Source organism: Rhinatrema bivittatum, chromosome 19, assembly GCF_901001135.1.
Source record: "Rhinatrema bivittatum chromosome 19, aRhiBiv1.1, whole genome shotgun sequence".
NCBI classification, from domain to species: domain Eukaryota; kingdom Metazoa; phylum Chordata; class Amphibia; order Gymnophiona; family Rhinatrematidae; genus Rhinatrema; species Rhinatrema bivittatum.
Window position 1 is genome coordinate 1,434,722 of NC_042633.1, and position 22,577 is coordinate 1,457,298.

The following is a 22,577-nucleotide window of genomic DNA, read 5'->3' on the forward strand; positions in this document are numbered from 1 at the left end:
GGAGCCCTAACCTGCGTAGTCTCTCACCATAGGAGAGCTGTTCCATCCCCTTTATCATTTCTGTTGCCCTCCTCTGCACCTTTTATGGTTCTGCATGCAATGCAACTGATGGGCAGGCAATATATTTTCTGTTTTATCCTCCATTCTTTTTTGGGTCACTCTTGCCTTGCCCAGCAGCTCTCTGCTATCTCTAGAGATCCACCTTAAGGAGCGGGGATTCTCCTCTTCCTCCTCCTCCTCCAGTCGTCCCCCCCCCCCCCCAGCTTGACCTCTGTGCATGCTCCTACTACTGCAGAAAAGAGAATAAAATCAGAACTTTCTGCCTCCCCAGGGCCGGAAATCCCTGCAAGCCCCAGATCTGCAGAGGGGGAGAGCAGGGGCTTTATCTGAGCCCCCAGGAATCAGCCCTGCCCCCTCTGAGTAGGAACAGCCTGAATCCCTCCCAGCACCTGCAGGACTGAGAGGGAAAAGAGGAGGGCAATGTGTGCCCTGGTGTCTGATCCGGTAAGAAATCCTTCTCTGTCCTCTTGTGCATTTAAAAGGAAACCTTTTCCCTGTGCAGCTCTTCCAGCCTTCCCTCCTCCCAGCACAGGACAGAGATCTTTACAGCCCCGGGGAGGTTTGAGCTCTGCTCACCCCGAGATCAGCAGAGATTGGCAGGGTGGGGGATGTGGGGAGGGCACGCAGACTCTCCCATGCACACCGTGGGTACTCTGACATGCACTGATGCACAGATAGCTGCACCTGAGATCTCCAGGGTTTCTCTGGAAACCAAGCAAGCTCTGCAAATTACTGGAGATTTAATAGAGCTGAGCTCTCTCCATGTCAGGGAGCTGATCTCACTGACAGAGGCCAGAGAACACAGTTTATTGCCCGCACATTATAATGAAGCTGGAGGGAGAGGGGCTGAGGGGGTCCTGTTTGCTGTTCCAGGCATCGGTCACGTTCAGGGACGTCGCTGCTTATTTCTGGGAAGTGGAGTGGGACATTCTGGGAGAATGGCAGAAGGAGCTGTACAAGAAGGTCATCAAGGAGATTCACGGCGTCCTCCTGTCCCGGGGTAAGTCTGCCTTTTCTATCATATTTTTTATTATTTTAGATTTCGCTTGTGCCTTTTCAGTGGTAGCTCAGGGTAAGTTACATTCACGCACTCCAAGGACTTAATCCTCGGCACAGAGTGGGAGGAGAGCCTCGGTAAATGACACCCCCCCCCCCTGAGTTTGTCCCTGAGGCAATGGGGAGGGTGGAGTGGCTTGGCTGAGGTCACAAGGAGCATCCAGGGGGGGCTTTGCTTCGTTTGCTGCTTTTCCCCCTCTGGTTGTCGGGGAAGCTTGAAAGTTATCTGGGGACAAGCTGTCAATACTCGGACATTACCCTATTATTTTATTCAGGGATGTCCAGTGGGACGTTATCCCTGACAACGTGTCCGGCAGAGCTCAGCCGGCCCAAGTTATCCATTGGCCTCACCGTAGCCAAAATTGTTCAGGTTGTGGATTGCCCTGATTCTAACTCAGATCAGATGAACAAAAATATCATTAAAAAATAACAGGGAACAGATGAAATGAAAAAGTCATTTTGCTATCTTTACTGGCAGGTCATTCAATTCTTAATCCCGATGTTGTATTCAAGATTAAGAAGGAAGATGAGAAATATTTCCCTCAGCACTGGGAGCTGGAGGGGAAAGAAACCATGAAGGACCCCAGCATCAGTAAGTAAATGTTCTGGATTTAAAGGGCTTTGCATTTTCAGATCACAAGAGATGGGGCATTAACATCAAACATTTGGAGACTTCAAATCCATTTCCTAATATAATATTAGCAGGACCTGGGTGACTCCTCCTAGACTCGTTTGTTTTCTCATCCCAGGCCTTCCGATTGTAACGTCTGTGTTCTCACTGAGCGTTAAACAAGAGGAAGATCTGCCCTTCCTGGATCCTCCTGAATCAGAGACGACTGAAGGGATTCACCCTCCTGTAACAGGCAGGTATCCGATTCCTCCCGGGTGTCTGTACTAAGGTCAGGCGGTGCCAGTTAGGAATTCAGCACCGGGAGGGTAAGAGGCCGGCCCCCTCTCTCTCGCTATCTGTTTCCCTACAGGGGATGGGGATGGCTGCTTGGGGTGGGGGACCTAGGCTAGGGGCCGGTCACGCAAGGCTCGCAATCCTGCATTGTCGATGTGGGTGACAGGGCTGGAGGGGGCCCCTGCATTTTACCGCTGTCTCCTTGAAGGTCAGCGCCAGGCTTCTGAGTTGGGACCTGCCAGCCCGTGTCGTTTGTGCGGGACCCTGCATGAATCGGTTGGGCGGCCTCTCTCAGCCTTGCAGCGGACGTTCACATGATCCCGAGACCCCTGTGTAGATCCGTGCAGTGATCCAGCTGTGCGGGCACCGTGGCACGCACCACTGCGTTTAGGTTCGTCTTCGTAAACCACTGGGCGGAGAGCGGGAGCTCTTTCACTGCCGTCCGGAGTTGTGAGGACTCTGACACCGTTTGCCTGTGTTTTTGGCAGGAGCTCGTAGGGTCCGAATGGGGTTTTTCCTTTCATTCCTTTTCTCATTCTTCCCCCACCAGTTCACCGTGGCCCGTCTGTCATCCTTTTCATCCCTCTCCAGCCTTTCACTCTTCTCAAGTCTCTCCTTCTTTGTCCCTCATTCCCAGCGTCTCTCCGTCCCTTCCCTCAGCTCCTGCTGTCTCTCCTCCCTTTCACGTCCTTCCTTCAATCCCTCACTTTCCCAGTGCTGCTCCTAGATGCCAACCCTCTCCCTCCCAGGCAGCAGCTTGTGCTTTCATTTCCCCTGAGCCGGGCAGCGCCGGCAGCGGGAGGGAAGGAGGGAGAGAGGTTGGAAGGAGGAGCAATTCGTACTAGGGATGTGCATTTGTTTCATCCGTTTCCTATACAAGCATGTAATATGAAACGTATGAAACATATGAAACGAATGCACATCTAATTGAGATGTAATGGGAAATGTATGAAACGAATGAAACGAATGCACATCCCTAATTCATACTGTCCTGGTACTGTGCGGGTTCCCTGTCTTGGATCCTTTTCATAGCTACAGAAGGCCCTCAGCTTCTTCCTCCGGGATTCTTACATTTTCAGAGCTCACAAGATTCCCATCCTCTCACTTTGAGCTAAATGTCGCCCTTCTTGAGTCGCTGCGTCCAAGAGCTTTTTAAAAGCCAAAGAGGTCGCTACCCGTGGACCCGCTGCAACCGTCCCTTTTGTGGAGAAATGACTCGAGCGCGCTGCAGCGAGGAAGGTTTATGGACGGCGAGCACGTTCTGGACTCTTGTCAGTCAGACTCTCGCTCAGGTTACGGTGCAGAAGATTAGTAGAGGCTTAGATGTGCACCATAGCTTGAGTTCAAGAAAGCCTAGGAGGAGCCGAGGGGATCTCTGAGGGAGAGGAAGGGGCCTTTTAGCTGAGCAGGAGATAAGGCTGGGCAGACTGGATAGTCCAATATGGTCTGTGTCTGCCATCATGGTCTATCTTTATGTGTTAAACTGACTTGGAGCTCTCTCTCTCTCTCTCATTGAATGAAACAAAACAGAATATCAGTGAATACCCAGACAACTTGACGGTTTCGGCCAAGAGACAATGTAACCCTGGCCTCAGAATTAGGAATGTGACCCCACATTAACAGCGTGGTAAGGAGCTGCTCCGCACAGTGAAGAATGAATTCCTAACCTGCGCCCTTATGTTATGCTCGGGCTTGTGGACCCTTGGCTGACAAGAGGGTGGTGTACCTTTCGGAGGGTCCGTAGGCTCTCTTGTCGGGTGGCGAGGCAGAACAGGAGGCGGGACCAGCTGACCCTTGGCACTGGAGGCTGAGGCGAATACAGAGGCGATGAAAAGACGAGATGAGGCGCTGTGTTCTTCACCACTGGTGGTCTGCGGTCCCCCCGGGAGGAGCCCGTAGGGACCCGACCGCTGGGACTTAGGTGGACCTATGGAGGTCAGAGCAACGGTGCAAAGGCCAACTGGAGCTTCGCCCTGGAAGCCCGCGGTCCCCCCAGGAGGAGCCCGTAGGGACCCGGGCCGCTGGGACTTAGGTGGGCCCTTGGAGACAGAGTCTTGAGGGAGTCCTAGGTCGAGTGCCAGAGGGTCGTCGCTCACCAGTCCGAAGTCATGCACCAGAGAATCACCGCTTGCCAATCCAAAGTCAGGAACCAGAGAATCACCGTAAGCCAATCCGAAGTCAGGAACCAGAGAATCACCGTAAGCCAATCCGAAGTCAGGAACCAGGAAGACAAAGCAGAAGCCAAGCTCGAAGAACTCACCGAAGCAAGCAGACTGGACAAAGCTCACAGGAGACGTTGCCAAGTCAAGGAATGAGCAGAGGAAGCTTCCCTATATACTTCCTCTGCTCTGGATCATTGGAAACAGGTGAGTCTAGTTAAAGGGACCAGGTCCCTTTAAATGCAAATGAGTTGACGGCGGCCATCTTGGATCTCATGGCGGCGGCCATCTTGATCTCCCCAGTGGAGGAGAGACGCCGCTGAGGGAAGGAGGACGGCTTCCCCTGCAGCGGGCAGCACGGGCCCGAGTCGGAGCCCTCCCCCGGGGCTTTCATGGTGCTGAGAGGCAGGTAGGGGGACGCGGTCGTGGGGCACCACGGCTGCGGAGCACAACAGTACCCCCCTCTTTAGGGCGTCTCCCTGGAGGCCTGGGTTTGGACGGGTGGTCTCGGTGGAACTGATCCAATAGACTCCGATCCAGGATGTTAGCCAGGGGCTCCCAGGAGTTCTCCTCGGGGCCGAAGCCTTCCCACGCTAACAGGTACTCCCACTTCTTTCGATGCTTCCTCACATCTAGTACCTCCCGGACCTGATAGGTGAGGTCATCTTCGGAGGCGACAGGTTGGGGAGTAGGAGGCGTGATGGAGGGCCATGACAATACCAGAGGTTTTAGGAGGGAGACGTGGAACGTGTTGTGTATCTTGAGAGACGGAGGAAGACGGAGTTGGTAAGAGACAGAACCCACCTGTCGGATAATGGGAAACGGTCCGATGAATCGCGGGGCTAGTCGCGATGATGGCAGCTTCAACCGGATGAATTGTGTACTTAGCCAAACCTTTTGGCCCGGTTTAAAAGGCAGATAAGGTCTTCTCCGTTGGTCAGCATATCTCTTAGCCGCCTGACCGGCCTTGATCAGGGCGCGTTGTGTGGATACCCACAGGCGATGTAGCTCTTCCGCCGAGAGCTGGGCCAGCGGAGATGGCACTGTGATGGGCACGGGCAGAGGCCTGATCAGACAACCAATATTGAGAAGGAAAATACCCAGATGCCTCTGCTGTTCTGTGGCCTGTCAGAGCTGAATGAACTCTGAGTGACTTGAGCATGACTTGCAAAATGTCTCTGAGCAGGTAGACATACTGGCACCAACAAGGGAGGCCTATTCAATGGGTCACACAGAAGAAACCAACGGCAGGAGCTTCAGGCACTATCCTGTTGAAACCTCACTGGACAAGATCATTAACAGGACAAAAGGATTATCTGGAGAGTGGGGGCAAATGAGCTACATCTGGGAAAACCTGTCAGGGCAGTTCAGGGATAGGTTGTCATGATAACAGCATGATGTGACTCTGTAAATGAGTCTTTGGGCAGTCACGTAATTCTAGAAACTTCGACAGTACTGTATGTTTAACTATAAAAGAAGGGTCACTTCCTGTATTCAAGGAGATGCTGGTCGTTTTGAAAGACAAAGGGCACCCAGTATCCAGCATCTCCCAAGAACAATCATAATGGCAAATAAAATTTACTTTATACCTTTTACTGAGTCTAAGTGTTCTTGTGTCCCTGGCCCTAAGTACAGAATATTATGTACATTTTTGGCGACCCAGATGGGACCTATAGTTGCGGCTATAGTTCTTTAGCTGTAGTGTGTGGATTTTGGTGGACAAAATTGTATACTACGTTCTCAGACATTTAATTGGCTTTACGTCCGAAGGAAGTTTCCCAGTACTTAAGTGGGCACTTGAGTGGGCTGGAGGTAGTACCCGGAAGATATTTGAGCTCAGAGAAGAGGCTTAACGAAGTTTTTGCCCTGCTGCTGGCGGTTCGGCGTTTCTGGTTCCAGTTCTGTACGTACGTATGTAAAAATATTAATTTTCTAAAAGAAGGTGAGTATAAAATTTTGTTATTATATGTATATATATTTTCTATTATTTGCGTGTTTGTGTGTGCACATGTACAGTGTATAAATTGTGTGTTAGATTTTCTATCAAATATTGTGTGTTAGGGTTTCTGTTTTAAAAACAGAACAGGAGAGAAAGGCGGAGGATCAGAATAATTTTGCAAAATGTTCCTTAATATATATGTTAGGGAGACAGGTAAAGGAGCTGCTGATTTGATTAAAATCCAAACTAAGTTATGCTCTTTTCAGAGTGTACAGTTGACAAAAAACAAACAGAGGGGTAGCCAGCACTAGTTGGTCTATGGTCTTTTGTCCTCAGACCGCATGGCTTGGGTCTGCAGCAGTTTCAAGTTACACCTGTGAGGGTACGGGAGTGATTTTTCACTCCAGCACAGTAGCTTCAAAAGGAGGAAGAGGGAATTATGAAAAGGTTGAAGTTAAATTGGGTAAGTTTGAAAGTTATAATTAGTATGATAAGGAGTTTCTAGTTGGTGGATTGTTTACCAAAGTTTGGTTGTTTCTGTGTAAAAAAGTTTAGTGATTGTAGTTAAACTTAAATCTGGACATTTGTAAACTGCTGGCAGTGTTGTATATAGGGGCATTTGACTCAATTGCTGCAGTTAATTAAACAGAGAAAGGAATCTTTCAGTTCTATGCTGTTTTTCTTCTCCCCCTCCCTCTCAAGATAGTACAGGGCGGAGTGGTTTACTGTAAACATAGAAACATAGCAATGATGGCAGAAGGAGAACAAGCAGCCCATCCAGTTTGCTCAGCTAGTTTCACACATATTTTTTCTTATACTTATCTGTTTCTCTTAGCTTTTTGGTTCTATTTCCCACCATTAATGTAGGGATGCTCATATTTGCATCTAAGTTTTTAGAAATGGGTTATTAATGAGAGTTTATTGTGAAGAGATTTTAGAACAATGTGAGGTGTGTTTCGTTTTTGAGAAATTCCAGATTTTCATTTGGTAAGAAAGAAAGCATGAAACTGTGTTTATTTAAAGCCATTCATAATTAGATGTGATTTATCATTGGAAAGGGATGTATTGTCTTTTTCTTGTTTAAAATTCCCATGGCATAAATTACTAGTGGTCAGGTGCATAGGCAGAGAGACAGAAAGGAAAAAAAATATATACAAAAAGAGAGCAACTCCATTTAAAATGAATTGATCTGTTTAGTGTGAAAACAGAAATTTGTGTTGTTGAAAGTATGGGGAAGTGAATATTAGGGATGAGGGGTGATGTGATGTTAAAGAGGGGATTGAGCTTTATTTTTATGCTGGATAAGGGTATGTAAAGTGCTTTATCACTTAACTAACCTATTCATTGAAGTGTAACAATTGTTTGGCGGGAGAGGAGGTGACCCTCCCTTAGGAATGTGTTTGAGGAAAAAAAAACAAAACCTGGGAGTGAGTCACTTTTAAAATGAATTGTACAGTTCTGCTGATGTAAGAGTTTTGAGGTTTTTGTTTGATATTGTAAAGTGTTAGAGTCAGGTGATAGAAGAGGGACTAAAGATATAAGGTATTTAATTAAACTGACATAAGAAAAAGGAAAAAAAAAAAGGGAGAAAAGATCTCTTATGCCTACTATCCAGGCTGAGTTTTTGTTAATGAAAGACCTTATGTTATATTCTAATGATGATAGATATTTCTCAGTTTTGCTTATACCTCACTAGATGCTAACTTTTAGATGAAGGGAGAAATAGCTTAACAACACAATAAAACAGGGAGATCCCTCATATATAATTGCAGGTTCTGGCTAATGCATATGAATGAGTGCTCAGGGTTGGGCACAGTAGGGAATGAATTGCTCTTGAGTATAACAAAGTCTATCCTTTAAGTGAGTTAGGAGTTTATAGCACAGAAGAAAAAAAAAAAAAAAGGGTTTTAGATTTGTAAATGGAAGTAGCTCTTATCACAGGGGACAGCGCCTCCTAGAGGTGGAACAATAGAAAGGAAAGTATCTTTATGACTGCTTTTTGCTGAATTAAGGTATAACAGAAGTTTGACTTTTAAGGAAACTGTAATGTCATTTTTAAATTTAATTTTAATCATTATATTCATTGTCATATGTTAGATTTCTTTTCAGGGTATCACGGCACAAACTACATCTGTCTCCATTCCATGGGAGATGAAGGTTACAGTTTTTTTCCAGTTTGATTCCTTTTCAATGTTTTAATAGATCTATTTTAATTTTAATCCTGATTTTTTGTTTTCTTTTGTGGATCGATCCAATTCTTTTATATTTTTAAAATACTTTTTATTTTTAATTTTGAGCTCAAACGTATGTCATGTGGTCTGTTATGTGTTGAAGGTGGAATGAATGAAAGCATGCATTATGTAGTCAGTTTTGTGAAATATATGTTTTAATGTAATGTCTGAGTATTTATGTTTGTGGTTTGGACCATTGCATGATGTTTTGAAATAATGTGGGGATTATTTTGCACATTAAATATAGGGAGTACGTGACATAATAGTATTTTCTTACTACTTAATCGGATTTGTTGTACTTTTATTTAGGTTTAAATCCATACACATGCATCTCATCTAATGAGCTAAGGCATTCGGCTCGGCCATCAGCACTGAATCCTACTAAGAACTATATACGCACTGACTGCAGAAATTATCCTTGGCCACAGAAGTTATTATATACTATATGGACTGAAATGCTTACAATTTATACCTGCTCATTGCTTTTCTCTTTGTTCTGTGGGAGTGATTTTATGCAGAATCTAGGTTCTTTCATTCTCTGCCAGTACTTAGGTGTTCAAGTTAATGATATCATCTGAAGTGATGCTATTTTTGGTAGTTTGTATGTTCCAAGTTTAGTAGTATTTTCCAGTCTTAGAATTTCTAATACTTATGTGTATTTTTAGGCTGAATTAGCTAAATGAATATGTACTAGGTTTTTCTTCATCTTTTATCTTTATCTATGGAAGCTGCTTTGATTACATAGAAGGTGATGTGTCTCAGTGTGATTCAAATATGATAATTCATGGTTCAAGAGGAATATCTATATATATTTCTCTTCCACACCAGCATAAGTTATAAGTTATTCCTATTCTTTTGTTTTGCAGCTTGTACTGATGGTAATCTCTTTGCTGATCTTTAATATCTCAATATTCTATTTTTTATTCTAATTTCGTCGCTGAACCCTTTTTGAATATCTTTTTCCTATAACATTATCTATTAGATTTTACCTAATGACTGTTTCACTCTCTTTCACAAATATTTCTTACTAGTGTAGCCTGTGATGTTCTCCTTGAAACAAATACATACCTTACATATGAGGAGCACTGTCATATAGGGATGTGCAGACCAAAGGTTTATGTTCATAAGTCCATAAGTCGAAAGGGGGGGTCAATTTCGGTCAATATGGACATATGGAGAATTCCATAAGTTGAGTCTATGTCCATACGTGCACCGATTCCCTAAATAAAAATTTAAACCCCTCACCCTCCTTAATCCCCCCCCTCCCCCCCCCAAGACTTACCAAAACTCCCTGGTGGTCTAGCGGGGAGTCAGGACGCCATTTCTGTACTCCTTTGCGAGGAGCACGTGACGTCGGCGTCACGTCGGAGTGACGCGGAGTGACCCAAAAGGAACTTTTGGCCAGCTTGGGGGGGCCTCCTGACCCCCCCCCCAAGCTGGCCAAAAGTTCCTTTTGGGTCCAACGAGGGTCCAGGAGCGAACCCGCGGGGAATCACGTGATGTCCGCGTCACTCCGACGTGACGCCGACATCACGTGATTCCCCGCGGGCTCGCTCCGGGACCGCCAGCTTGGGGGGGCCTCCTGACCCCCCCCCCAAGCTGGCCAAAAGTTCCTTTTGGGTCCAACGAGGGTCCCGGAGCGAACCCGCGGGGAATCACGTGACGTCCGCGTCACTCCGACGTGACGCCGACGTCACGTGCTCCTCGCAAAGGAGTTCAGAAATGGCGTCCTGACTCCCCGCTAGACCACCAGGGAGTTTTGGTAAGTCTTGGGGGGGGGGATTAAGGAGGGTGAGGGGTTTACATTTTTATTTAGGATCAACAATCGCGATTTCCAACGTATTCAACATAGCTATGTTGAATAAGTTGGAAATCCGATCGTTTTCGCCTCATCACTTTTTTAAGTTAAAAAAAAAAAAAAAGTTGCGTTTTACCTATAAGTTCAAAACGAATGCACACCCCTACTGTCATAGGGATCTGCAAAATTCTATTACTATATCTTTCGGCATATTAATTGCTCATAGTTCTTTTCTTCTTATCTTGGCCTCTTCACTATAAACCCTATCTGTGACTTAAAATATTCTGTTTATAAGCTAGTTTGTTTCCATTTAGGATTCCAAAGGGGAAGATATCATTTTCCTTATTTCTGTTTTTATTTTTATTACATTCCTTCCTTTCCCTGTGCAAAGACTCACACTGATGGTTTATCAATCCTGCAAAGTACATTATTTTGTTTTAGATCACATAATATGCTAAAGACTTTCTCACAGAGTCAGCTTTCACTTGTTTTTATGATTATCCCCAATTACACTTAGACTTACCATCATCTAAGAAGGGTATTAGCCCCACTTCCCTAGAAGTACCTGAAGACGAAGCAGTATTACTAGCCCTTATCTACCTTAACAACTTATACCCCTTGATCGAAACTGGTTTAGAAGCCTTCCCATCCACAGCTGTATCATCTCTTGGACAGGTGACTGCCACAATTGAATTAGGACTGTCCATACAGTGATTGCTTTCACTGCAACAGGTTGTTGTCATAATACTGCATAGCACCATCAATACCCTACAGAACTAGCATGATGTTTTGGACTTTTGATATGCCTTTGCCTACCATGCATATGCCTCTGCTTTCGATGATTTGGATCTTCCATCACTGCAGCCTATGACCAGAATATGTCTTATGCTTTGCAACACTTTTATAACTTGTCCCACATTATGTATGCACTACACAGTATGAGTCCTTCTGTTTCCTTCACTTTTCTGGTAATGTGCATTGATTATATCCCTGCTTGCCATTTTAATGAATATTATCCTGGGTAGTTGTTCACAATAACAGTATTCATTGAAAAGACTTGCCCAGTATACCTAGTATTATATGAGAAACATAATACTTTCATACGGATCTCTCTTTGTTCTTATCTTTACATGTTATACCACTATTATGTAATTATTTGACTCTGAAAAAATAACATAGGTGGTCGTGCTATTATGAAGTAGGTCTTTTTTATAACGCAGGTATCTGTATAGCTCAATTATAGAGCTAATGGCTACCTAGTGAAAATTAGTTATGCTGATTATTCTTTGTCAATTCATGAGTACATGTCTGCCTATGAGTCTCATTTACTTTAAGGGGGAATCTAGAGGGATAACACATACACAAGGTTAGTTGTTAGTTTACATATTTAGCCCATTTGCCATAGTCACTTCTCACTGTTCTGTCTTCACCTCTGGTACTTGGGTGTGCCACCTTTACCATTGAAGGTGCCACAAGAGGGAAATGAAGAATATGCCTGATCAGACAACCAATATTGAGAAGGAAAATACCCAGACGCCTCTGCTGTTCTGTGGCCTGTCAGAGCTGAATGAACTCTGAGTGACTTGAGCATGACTTGCAAAATGTCTCTGAGCAGGTAGACATACTGGCACCAACAAGGGAGGCCTATTCAATGGGTCACACAGAAGAAACCAAGGGCGGGAGCTTCAGGCACTATCCTGTTGAAACCTCACTGGACAAGATCATTAACAGGACAAAAGGATTATCTGGAGAGTGGGGGCAAATGAGCTACATCTGGGAAAACTTGTCAGGGCAGTTCAGGGATAGGTTGTCATGATAACAGCATGATGTGACTCTGTAAATGAGTCTTTGGGCAGTCACGTAATTCTAGAAACTTCGACAGTACTGTATGTTTAACTATAAAAGAAGGGTCACTTCCTGTATTCAAGGAGATGCTGGTCGTTTTGAAAGACAAAGGGCACCCAGTATCCAGCATCTCCCAAGAACACTTATAATGCCAAATAAAATTTACTTTATACCTTTTACTGAGTCTAAGTGTTCTTGTGTCCCTGGCCCTAAGTACAGAATATTATGTACAGGGGCCGAAGCCTTCCCACGCTAACAGGTACTCCCACTTCTTTCGATGCTTCCTCACATCTAGTACCTCCCGGACCTGATAGGTGAGGTCATCTTCGGAGGCGACAGGTTGGGGAGTAGGAGGCGTGCTGGAGGGCCATGACAATAGCAGAGGTTTTAGGAGGGAGACGTGGAACGTGTTGTGTATCTTGAGAGACGGAGGAAGACGGAGTTGGTAAGAGACAGAACCCACCTGTCGGATAATGGGAAACGGTCCGATGAATCGCAGGGCTAGTCGCGATGATGGCAGCTTCAACCGGATGAATTGTGTACTTAGCCAAACCTTTTGGCCCGGTTTAAAAGGCGGATAAGGTCTTCTCCGTTGGTCAGCATATCTCTTAGCCGCCTGACCGGTCTTGATCAGGGCGCGTTGTGTGGATACCCACAGGCGATATAGCTCTTCCGCCGAGAGCTGGGCCAGCGGAGATGGCACTGTGATGGGCACGGGCAGAGGCGGTCGTGGCTGTTTTCCATACACAATTTGGAACGGAGAGGATCCCGTAGCTGCGGAGAGATGGGAGTTAAGAGCGAATTCAGCCCAAGGTAACAAGCTAGCCCAGTCATCTTGTTTTTCATTGACGTAGATGCGGAGGAACTGCTTCAACGTCTGGTTGGTTCGCTCCGCGAGTCCATTGGTCTGAGGGTGATAGCCCGACGTATAATCCAGGGTGACGTCGAACTTTTGACAGAGAGCCCTCCAGAACTTGGCTGTGAATTGAGGGCCTCGATCCGACAGAATACTTTGGGGTAGGCCGTGTAGCCGAAAGATATGCTGGATGAACAGCTGGGCCAGCTGTGGCACGGATGGCAATTCTGGCAATGGCACGAAATGCGCCATTTTACTAAAACGGTCGACGACCACCCAGATCACGGTGTTGCCGCTGGATCGCGGCAGGTCCACCACGAAATCAGTTGCCACATGGGTCCAGGGTTCTGAGGGTGCCGGTAAGGGTTGGAGTAGGCCTGGAACTGCACCAGGGATCCTCTTGTGGCGGGCACACGATTGGCAGGACTCCACGTACGCCCGGACGTCTGTATTCATCCACGGCCACCAGTAATATCGTCGCAAGGTCTGTAATGTCCGGGATTGTCCGGGGTGGCCGGAACAACGTGAGTCGTGAGCCCAGGCCAAGGCTTGTTTCCGCCAACATGGCGGAACTAGTGTCTTCCCGGGTGGGATGGTTGTGGTGGCCGACAACAGGATACGGGATGGCTCAATTATAAACTGCGGCTCCTCGGATTCTTCCGTAGACTCAAACACCCGTGACAGGGTGTCAGCCTTAACGTTCTTCCCAGCCGGTCTGTACCTGAGGACAAAATTGAAACGGGTAAAGAACAGGGCCCAACGGGCTTGTCGTGGGTTGAGACGCTGAGCGCGATGCAAGTATTCCAGATTCTTGTGGTCTGTGAAGACTGTGAACTGGTGTTGAGCCCCTTCCAGCCATGGGCGCCACTCTTCTAAGGCCACCTTGATGGCCAGGAGCTCCTTATCGCCAATGGCGTAATTCCGCTCTGCTGGCGAGAACTGATGGGAGAGAAAGGCACACGGCCGTAGCTTATGGCCGTCGGAGGCCTGATTCAGTACGGCCCCCACTCCCTCCGAGGATGCGTCCACCTCGACAAAAAAATGGCCGCTGCGGGTCCGGGTGCCTGAGGCAAGGTTGTTGCATGAATGCCTCCTTGAGGCGACAAAAGGCGGTTTCCGCTCTTGGAGGCCAATTTTTGGGGTCTGCGCCCTTTCGGGTCAGGGCCGTCATAGGAGCGACAACTGAGGCGTAGTGGGGAATGAAAGAGCGGTAATAATTGGCGAAGCCCAGAAATCTTTGAAGTGCCTTTAGTCCAGACGGCTGTGGCCATTCCCGAATGGCTTTTAGCTTTAGTGGATCCATACGGAATCCCTGACTGGAGACTATATATCCCAGGAAGGGGAGAGACTCTTGCTCAAACTGGCACTTTTCGAGCTTCGCATATAATTTATTCTCCCTGAGGCGTTGTAACACTTGGACGACGTGTTGGCGATGAGCCGCTAAGTCCTTGGAGAATATCAAGATGTCGTCTAAGTATACGACCACGCACTGGTACAAGAGGTCACGGAGGATCTCGTTCATGGTATTCTGAAATACGGCAGGGGCATTACAAAGCCCGAACGGCATCACCAAATACTCATAGTGGCCGTCTCGGGTATTGAAGGCCGTCTTCCATTCGTCCCCCTCCTTGATTCGAATGAGGTTGTACGCCCCTCTGAGGTCTAGCTTAGAAAAGATCCTCGCTCCCTGTAATCGGTCAAAGAGTTCAGAGATGAGAGGCAGAGGGTAACGGTCCTTGACCGTTATGGCATTCAAGCCCCGGTAGTCAATACATGGGCGAAGTGTCCCGTCCTTCTTCCCGACGAAGAAGAACCCCGCCCCTGCGGGTGACTTCGACTTCCGAATGAAGCCCTTTTCCAGGTTCTCTCTGATGTACTCATTCATGGCCTGTGTCTCAGCAGGCGAGAGGGCGTAGGTGCGGCCCCGAGGAGGCTCAGTACCAGGGAGGAGATTGATGGCGCAGTCGAAGGGACGATGGGGTGGAAGTACCTCGGCCTTCTTTTTTGAGAACACATCTGCAAACGAGGCATACGGGGCCGGCAGGCCCGGAAGGCTGGTGGAAGCCACGGGACAGGGGACGGGAACCACGGTTTGGAGGCAGTGGCCGTGGCACTTCGGCCCCCAGCGAGACAACTGCAGAGTTTTCCAGTTGAACTGAGGCTCGTGCTCCTGCAGCCAGGGAAGGCCCAAGACGATTGGGTGTATGGAGTACTCCAGAACATACATGGCATGCGCTCCTGGTGGAGGATTCCAACCCTCAGTGGGACCGGAACTGTGGTGTGAGTCACACGTTCTGGGAGAGGTTTCCCTTGAATGGAGGAGATGACCAAGGGCGCTGGAAGGCGAGCTTGTGGTAACTCCAAATGCTCCGCTAGACTCTTCATGATGAAGTTACCCCCGGCGCCGGAGTCCACCAAGGCCAAAGTGTGGAACTCGCCGCCAGCGAAGGTTAACGCAACTGGTAGCGTTAGTGGAGGTACTGGAGAAGCACGGCCCAGGATGAGACCTCCTTTTGGTCCTAGGCATTTCCCGGCCGAGTCGGGCATACTGCTATCTGATGGCCCGCTGCTCCGCAGTAAAAACAGAGTCCTTCCCTTATCCGCCTGCGGCGTTCCTGTGGGGAGACTCTTCCGCGACCCAACTCCATGGGTTCCTCGGCGGACGTTCCAGGAACTTCAGAAGCATTCTTGGAAGGCAGTGAGGATCTCCTCGTCCCCTTGACTACTGGGAGGCGAAGCCTCATCCGGCGATCTACTCGGTTGGCCAATTCTACCAGGCCGTCGAGGTCTTCCGGAGGTTCTTTCGCCGCTAGCTCGTTCTGAAGGCGTGAGGCTAGTCCTTCCAGAAAGATCCCGTGGAGGCAGTCGTCTCTCCAATTCAGCTCTGCGGCCAGGGTACGGAACTCCATTGCGTATTCGGCCACAGTCCGAGTACCTTGGCGCAATCGGAGTAACTCAGAGACCGCAGTGGATTTGCGGACAGGTTCATCAAACAGCTGCCGGAAGGCAGACAGGAACTGGCTCAAGCTTTCAAAGATGGGGTCCTTTCTCTCCCACAGATGTGAGGCCCAGATCAGAGGCCTACCGTCGAGCAGGGACATAATGCAGCTGGTTTTGACCAAGTCATTGGGAAATTGCGCGGGGAGCAAGGAAAAATGAACCTGGCACTGGCTGAGGAAACCTCGACACAGCTTTGCATCTCCGGCGTATCGAGAGGGTGCTGGGAGTTGAGTGGGAATTCCTTGTCCCAGGTCACCCCCGGAAACCTGGACAGTGTGCGGCTGAGTAGGGCGGCCTCCTTGAGCCCCAGGCGGAGACGGCAGCGTGGGGTTCATGGGCCCTAATGCCTCAAGGCGCTGGGTCAGGCCCTGTACTGCAGAGACCAGGGCATCGAGGGTCTGTTGTTGCTCCTTCAGGCGCTGGGCCATTCCCGGAATGGCCTGGCGGGCAGATGCATCGGCCGGGTCCATGGACTTGGCAATCTGTTATGCTCGGGCTTGTGGACCCTTGGCCGACAAGAGGGTGGTGTATCTTTCGGAGGGTCCGTAGGCTCTCTTGTCGGGTGGCGAGGCAGAACAGGAGGCGGGACCAGCTGACCCTTGGCACTGGAAGCTGAGGCGAATACAGAGGCAATGAAAAGACGAGATGAGGCGCTGTGTTCTTCACCACTGGTGGTCTGCGGTCCCCCCGGGAGGAGCCCGTAGGGACCCGACTGCTGGGACTTAGGTGGACCTATGGAGGTCAGAGCAATGGTGCAAAGGCCAACTGGAGCTTCACCCTGGAAGCCTGCGGTCCCCCCAGGAGGAGCCCGTAGGGACCCGGGCCGCTGGGACTTAGGTGGGCCCTTGGAGACGGAGTCTTGAGGGAGTCCTAGGTCGAGTGCCAGAGGGTCGTCGCTCACCAGTCCGAAGTCGTGCACCAGAGAATCACCGCTTGGCAATCCAAAGTCAGGAACCAGAGAATCACCGTAAGCCAATCCGAAGTCAGGAACCAGAGAATCACCGTAAGCCAATCCGAAGTCAGGAACCAGGAAGACAAAGCAGAAGCCAAGCTCGAAGAACTCACAGAAGCAAGCAGACTGGACAAAGCTCACAGGAGACGTTGCCATGTCAAGGAATGAGCAGAGGAAGCCTCCCTATATACTTCCTCTGCTCTGGATCATTGGAAACAGGTGAGTCTAGTTAAAGGGACCAGGTCCCTTTAAATGCAAATGAGTTGACGGCGGCCATCTTGGATCTCATGGCGGCGGCCATCTTGATCTCCCCGGTGGAGGAGAGACGCCGCTGAGGGAAGGAGGACGGCTTCCCCTGCAGCGGGCAGCACGGGCCCGAGTCAGAGCCCTCCCCCGGGGCTTTCATGGTGCTGAGAGGCAGGTAGGGGAACGCGGTCGTGGGGTGCCACGGCCGCGGAGCACAACACCTTATTTGTAAAATGAACATCTGGTGACAGGAATCCATGCCCCGGTTAGCTTGCTTTACCATCCAGACTGCAAGATGCGCAGAATACGTGGCCTGGGGTCCCGCCGGATCCAAGATTACGTGATCAGAGCTCACCGGGACTTCAGAAGCTGTGCCGGATGCCAATTGTGGCAACTCTAGAACAAACCTGCTTCTATAGCTCTGCAAACATCTCCGTTCTAGATTCAAATGTTACTGCGCATTTACGCCTCTTTCTGTTCTATTTCTGCTCCGTTTACCAGAATTTTTTGTTTTGAATTTTCCAGATAGTTATTTGTCTAGTTTCAGAGTTTCATGCGTGTTCTGCTTTTCGTTCGTTATTAATGCCTGGTTCCTGCTGCTTTATTCGTGTATTTATTTCCCATGTTTGTAACAGGCAGCCGAGGTCACAGGCCTGACCCCACAGCAGAGACGCTGAAAACGGAAGAGCCTCAGGTCAGCGAGCGGATGGAGGGAGGAGCGGTGAGCAAAATATTCCTTTGTAATAAAACGCTTCGTGCAGCTCCTCTCGGACTAACGCGTCAGGTTTTACATTGGGGGAGCTCATTAAGGGTAGAGATGGTTACAACAAGCAGGATATTCAGAGAGAGCTCTGCACCTGATTTCAGGCCCCTATATTCAGCCATTTAAAGTGGCTAAATAAAGCGTCTGACTACAGGCCCCTAAATAAGCCTCTTGATTAAGCTGCACATACTTAGGAAAGGTTTTGACTCCTGTAAATGTAGGCACGTTAGGCATCTTTGAGGATCAGAAGATCTCTACAAAATATTATCGATCTCAGAGAACAGAGCTCTCTTTAGGGTATAATGTAACTGGGCAGCTGATCTCACTGACAGAGGCCAGAGAACACAGTTTATTGCCCGCACATTATAATGAAGCTGGAGGGAGAGGGGCTGAGGGTGTCCTGTTTGCTGTTCCAGGCATCGGTCACGTTCAGGGACATCGCTGCTTATTTCTGGGAAGTGGAGTGGGACATTCTGGGAGAATGGCAGAAGGAGCTGAACAAGAAGGTCATCAAGGAGATTCACGGCGTCCTCCTGTCCCGGGGTAAGTCTGCCTTTTCTATCATCTCTCACCCATACACACACTGCAGGATGGCTGCTGCCACTTTATCAGGGCTGGAATAATCCTAGGTGCCAGGTCCCTTGGGCACATATAATATACAGTCTGGCTTCTGATCTCATGCCAAGTCCAACAGGAGCTGCTGTGGCTCCCCAGGGCCCAGTGAGAGACACCTCTGCTGCAGGCCCGGCACGAGATGCTGCTCTGAGCTGTACAGGAGAATCACAACTTCTTTGGAAAGGTCTGATATGTTAGCTCTGTACTAGATAACTATACAGTACGATGTGTAACTCCTCCAGGCGGTACCCAGATGTCACAGGTCACATATCCCCTTTCTGCCTCTCACTGGCCTCTGGAGAGAGTTATCTTTATATCCCAGGACCTGGGTTTTCCTTCTCAGATGCTCCTGATAAGAAGCTGGGAGTCCTCCTCTCCAGGAGGGCACAGGCTGGCAGAGAGCACTGGCACCTGCAATGCCTCCAGCTTGGAGGGTCAGGAACAGAAACGATCGTACCCAAACCTGGATTTAGGCAGAGGCAGCTAGCTAGGATGCCAAAGTGTAAAGGCGTCAAATATCCAGGCCAAAGAGGAGTGTGATCTGCTTGCTTTAGGACTATGTGCCAGAAGAGCTTCACCATGGTGCTCTGCCTCTGAGCGCCAACATCTTAAATCTGATCCCAGAAATCCCAGAAGGTTGATTCTTAATCTAATGACAGCCTGCAGCTGTCTCTTCTAAGCAAGCTTTGTCTCTCTCATACACTCACCCTGCTCTATCAGAACAGGAAATAGAGGGAAGTCCAGAGGTTCTCCCAAGAACAAATTTCAAATGTAATTTTTGCTATTTCTTATTGACAGGTTATTCAATTCTTAGTCCTGATGTTGTATTCAAGATTAAGAAGGAAGATGAGAAATATTTCCCTCAGCACTGGGAGTTGGAGGGGAAAGAAACCATGAATGACCCCAGCATCAGTAAGTAAATGTTCTGGATTTAAAGTGCTCTGCATTTTCAGATCACAGGAGATGGGGCATTAACATCAAACATTTGGAGACTTCCAATCCATTTCCTAATATAATATTAGCAGGTCCTGGGTGACTCCTCCTAGACTCGTTTGTTTTCTCATCCCAGGCCTTCCTATTGTAACGTCTGTGTTCTCACTGAGCGTTAAACAAGAGGAAGATCTGTCCTTCCTGGATCCTCCTGAATCAGAGACGCCTGAAGGGATTCACCCTCCTGTAACAGGCAAGTATCAGATTCCTCCCGGGCGTCTGTACTAAGGTCAGGCGGTGCCAGTTAGGAATTCAGCACCGGGAGGGTAAGAGGCCGGCCCCCTCTCTCTTACCTCCAGTGTCTGTTTCCCTGCTTTGGATGGGGTAAATTGCCTGGTGGGATCCCAGGAAAGGAGGAGACTGTCCCTCTTCACAGGGGTTGTTGCCAAGGATGGTGAGGGTGGAGGGGCCTCTGCACTGTTGGAGGGCAGGAGAACACAACCAGTGACGGCAGTGCGGCTTCAATTAGCCATAGAAGCTTAGCAGAACACTGCACCTAGGGGAGGAGATTGTTAACTTTGTGCATCCTTAGGTGAATCTAAATCACGGTGTGTTGTACAATGTATAGTAACACAGTTTGAGATTAAAGATTTTGCATGTGGCACAGCTCATTACCATTTTAGTTATTTGACTTTAAATCTGCATTAAAGTTAACAAGGACTGACAGGGACTAACATGCTAAATTCCTTTTAAAGGGAACATGCATTTGCAGGTGTGCCCTACACATTAATGCACTTTAGTGCAGACCTTGACAAATCCTGGTTGCCGGGTTGGCAGTTTTGCAGCCCTTTGCAGTCAGAGCTCCCATTTAGCTACTGGAGCAGGCTGGTTTGCACTGGTCTGCACTGCATGGGTCTTTGGGTTTCAGACACGCATTACCTGAACTCCCGCGCTGGTCTCTCAATCTCCCAAGACTTGGGACCATGAGACCGATGGGCGGCTGCTTGATGCTGACCGGAAGGGAACAGCCGGTTGCAGTGGGGGCTCGCAGAAGGTGTAACAGGCTGGCTACATCAGACAGCCAGAGAAGGAGCACTTTTTTTTAGACTTATTCTGCTTCAGCTGGATAAGTAGCGTTTTTAAGACTTATTTGGCTAAATAGCAGCTTTGCTGTTACTAAGCCGGAAAATTGGAACTTGTACAGATAAGTTTGACAATTCGGAACTTAGCCAGATAAGTGTGCGCAACTGGCGTGCCAGCGTATTTGTTTGTCTAATTTTAAAATGATCTGCGAGTAGACTCAGCATGCATAAATTAGATTAATTTACCCCCTGTACATAAGAACATAAGAACATAAGAAAATGCCATACTGGGTCAGACCAAGGGTCCATCAAGCCCAGCATCCTGTTTCCAACAGTGGCCAATCCAGGCCACAAGAACCTGGCAAGTACCCAAAAACTAAGTCTATTCCATGTAACCATTGCTAATGGCAGTGGCTATTCTCTAAGTGAACTTAATAGCAGGTAATGGACTTCTCCTCCAAGAACTTATCCAATCCTTTTTTAAACACAGCTACACTAACTGCACTAACCACATCCTCTGGCAACAAATTCCAGAGTTTAATTGTGCGTTGAGTGAAAAAGAACTTTCTCCGATTAGTTTTAAATGTGCCCCATGCTAACTTCATGAAGTGCCCCCTAGTCTTTCTACTATCCGAAAGAGTAAATAACCGATTCACATCTACCCGTTCTAGACCTCTCATGATTTTAAACATCTCTATCATATCCCCCCTCAGCCGTCTCTTCTCCAAGCTGAAAAGTCCTAACCTCTTTAGTCTTTCCTCATAGGGCAGTTGTTCCATTCCCCTTATCATTTTGGTAGCCCTTCTCTGTACCTTCTCCATCGCAATTATATCTTTTTTGAGATGCGGCGACCAGAATTGTACACAGTATTCAAGGTGCGGTCTCACCATGGAGCGATACAGAGGCATTATGACATTTTCCGTTTTATTCACCATTCCCTTTCTAATAATTCCCAACATTCTGTTTGCTTTTTTGACTGCTGCAGCACACTGAACTGGCGATTTCAATGTGTTATCCACTATGACACCTAGACGACTGTAAGACGACTTTTACACGTGGAAGTGAAATTACCAGTTTTATCAATTAGTCTCCCAGTTTGGCCAGTCCATCTGCAGGTCATTGAGACCCTCTTGGCTTTTCAGCTTCAACTTCTCTCTCCATTTCACCCATGACACCCCCCCCCCCCCCCCGCCCAACCCAGTCACTATTTCTCTTTTAATATGTTTATGATCGCTTATTCCAGATATTGAGCAGGAGAAAGTTACCCTGAAAAAACACTTTAAATATGAACCTCATTGTACTTGTCTTTTCCCATAACAGGCTCCCCCAGTGTCACCCCTGACATTTTAATCCGATTTAAGCAAGAAGGACGTGGGACTGAGCCCCCGAGATCTGAGGACAAAGGGAACCTGAGCATCCCAGGCACCTGTGAGGAACTGCATGAAGCAGGCGATGCAGCTTGGATTAAAGGTACTGCTGGGCCGATCCAAACATTGCTGAGACATGAGGCCTCCTCTGGACCAGACACAGTGAGGAGGAGGCATTAAATCACGTCCCTGGCCTCTGACCTTTCTTGTGTGGAGAATTTGTTTGCTCTCTTTCCATTCCTTCTGCTTTTCTCTTTTGTTTTCAGGTCTCTCTTTCTTTTCTTCTCCCTCTCTCTCATCCTCCCTCTATCATTTCACTGCGGCCTGTCTCTTTCCATAGGCACCTCCTGCCCTCCTTTACGTCTCTCTCCTTGCTTCCTCGCCTTCGTTTTCTCCCTTTTCTGCCCTCTCTCTCTCTCTCCCTTCATCAGCCCCTGCTGTCTCTCCCTTTTCATCCTCCCATCCCTCTCTAGCCCTGACCTCTCTCAGTGCCACAGCTTGTGAGCCAGGCAGCGCCGGCAGCCGAGAGAGGCAGGCAGGATGGACTTTCTGGAAGAGGCTGGAGGAAGGGGGGTAGAGTATCCCCCTCTGGGAGCAGCAGAAGGGATCACATGAGTAGAAGCAGGATGGAGGCAGCAAACAGGCAGGTTCTGCTGCGGTTTCCATTAGGATGAGATTGTGGGAAGCTGTGTGTGTGTTCCCTATCGTTAGCTCCTTCCACCAGGAGGCTTACATTCTCAGAGCTCGCAGAATTCCTGCCGTCATGCTTTTAGC

General features: G+C 48.3%; 1 protein-coding gene across 3 annotated transcripts in view; it reads left to right on the plus strand.

Annotated features, from left to right (window-relative positions):
* Window positions 1-288: 288 nt before the first annotated feature.
* Window positions 289-22,577, plus strand: part of LOC115080609 (zinc finger protein 383-like) — a 43,604-nt gene continuing 21,315 nt past the window's right edge. The window contains exons 1-9 of one of the 3 annotated variants that reach the window (XM_029584879.1): window positions 289-504; window positions 934-1,060; window positions 1,595-1,708; window positions 1,866-1,983; window positions 17,686-17,767; window positions 18,226-18,352; window positions 19,223-19,336; window positions 19,494-19,607; window positions 21,757-21,906. In XM_029584879.1, coding sequence (XP_029440739.1) covers window positions 481-504; window positions 934-1,060; window positions 1,595-1,708; window positions 1,866-1,983; window positions 17,686-17,767; window positions 18,226-18,352; window positions 19,223-19,336; window positions 19,494-19,607; window positions 21,757-21,906 — 970 coding nt within the window. In that variant the 5' untranslated portion in view covers window positions 289-480. Of the gene's footprint in view, window positions 505-933; window positions 1,061-1,594; window positions 1,709-1,865; window positions 1,984-17,681; window positions 17,768-18,225; window positions 18,353-19,222; window positions 19,337-19,493; window positions 19,608-21,756; window positions 21,907-22,577 lie in introns of all 3 variants that reach the window. The other 2 variants (XM_029584880.1, XM_029584881.1) reach the window with 2 other exon arrangements.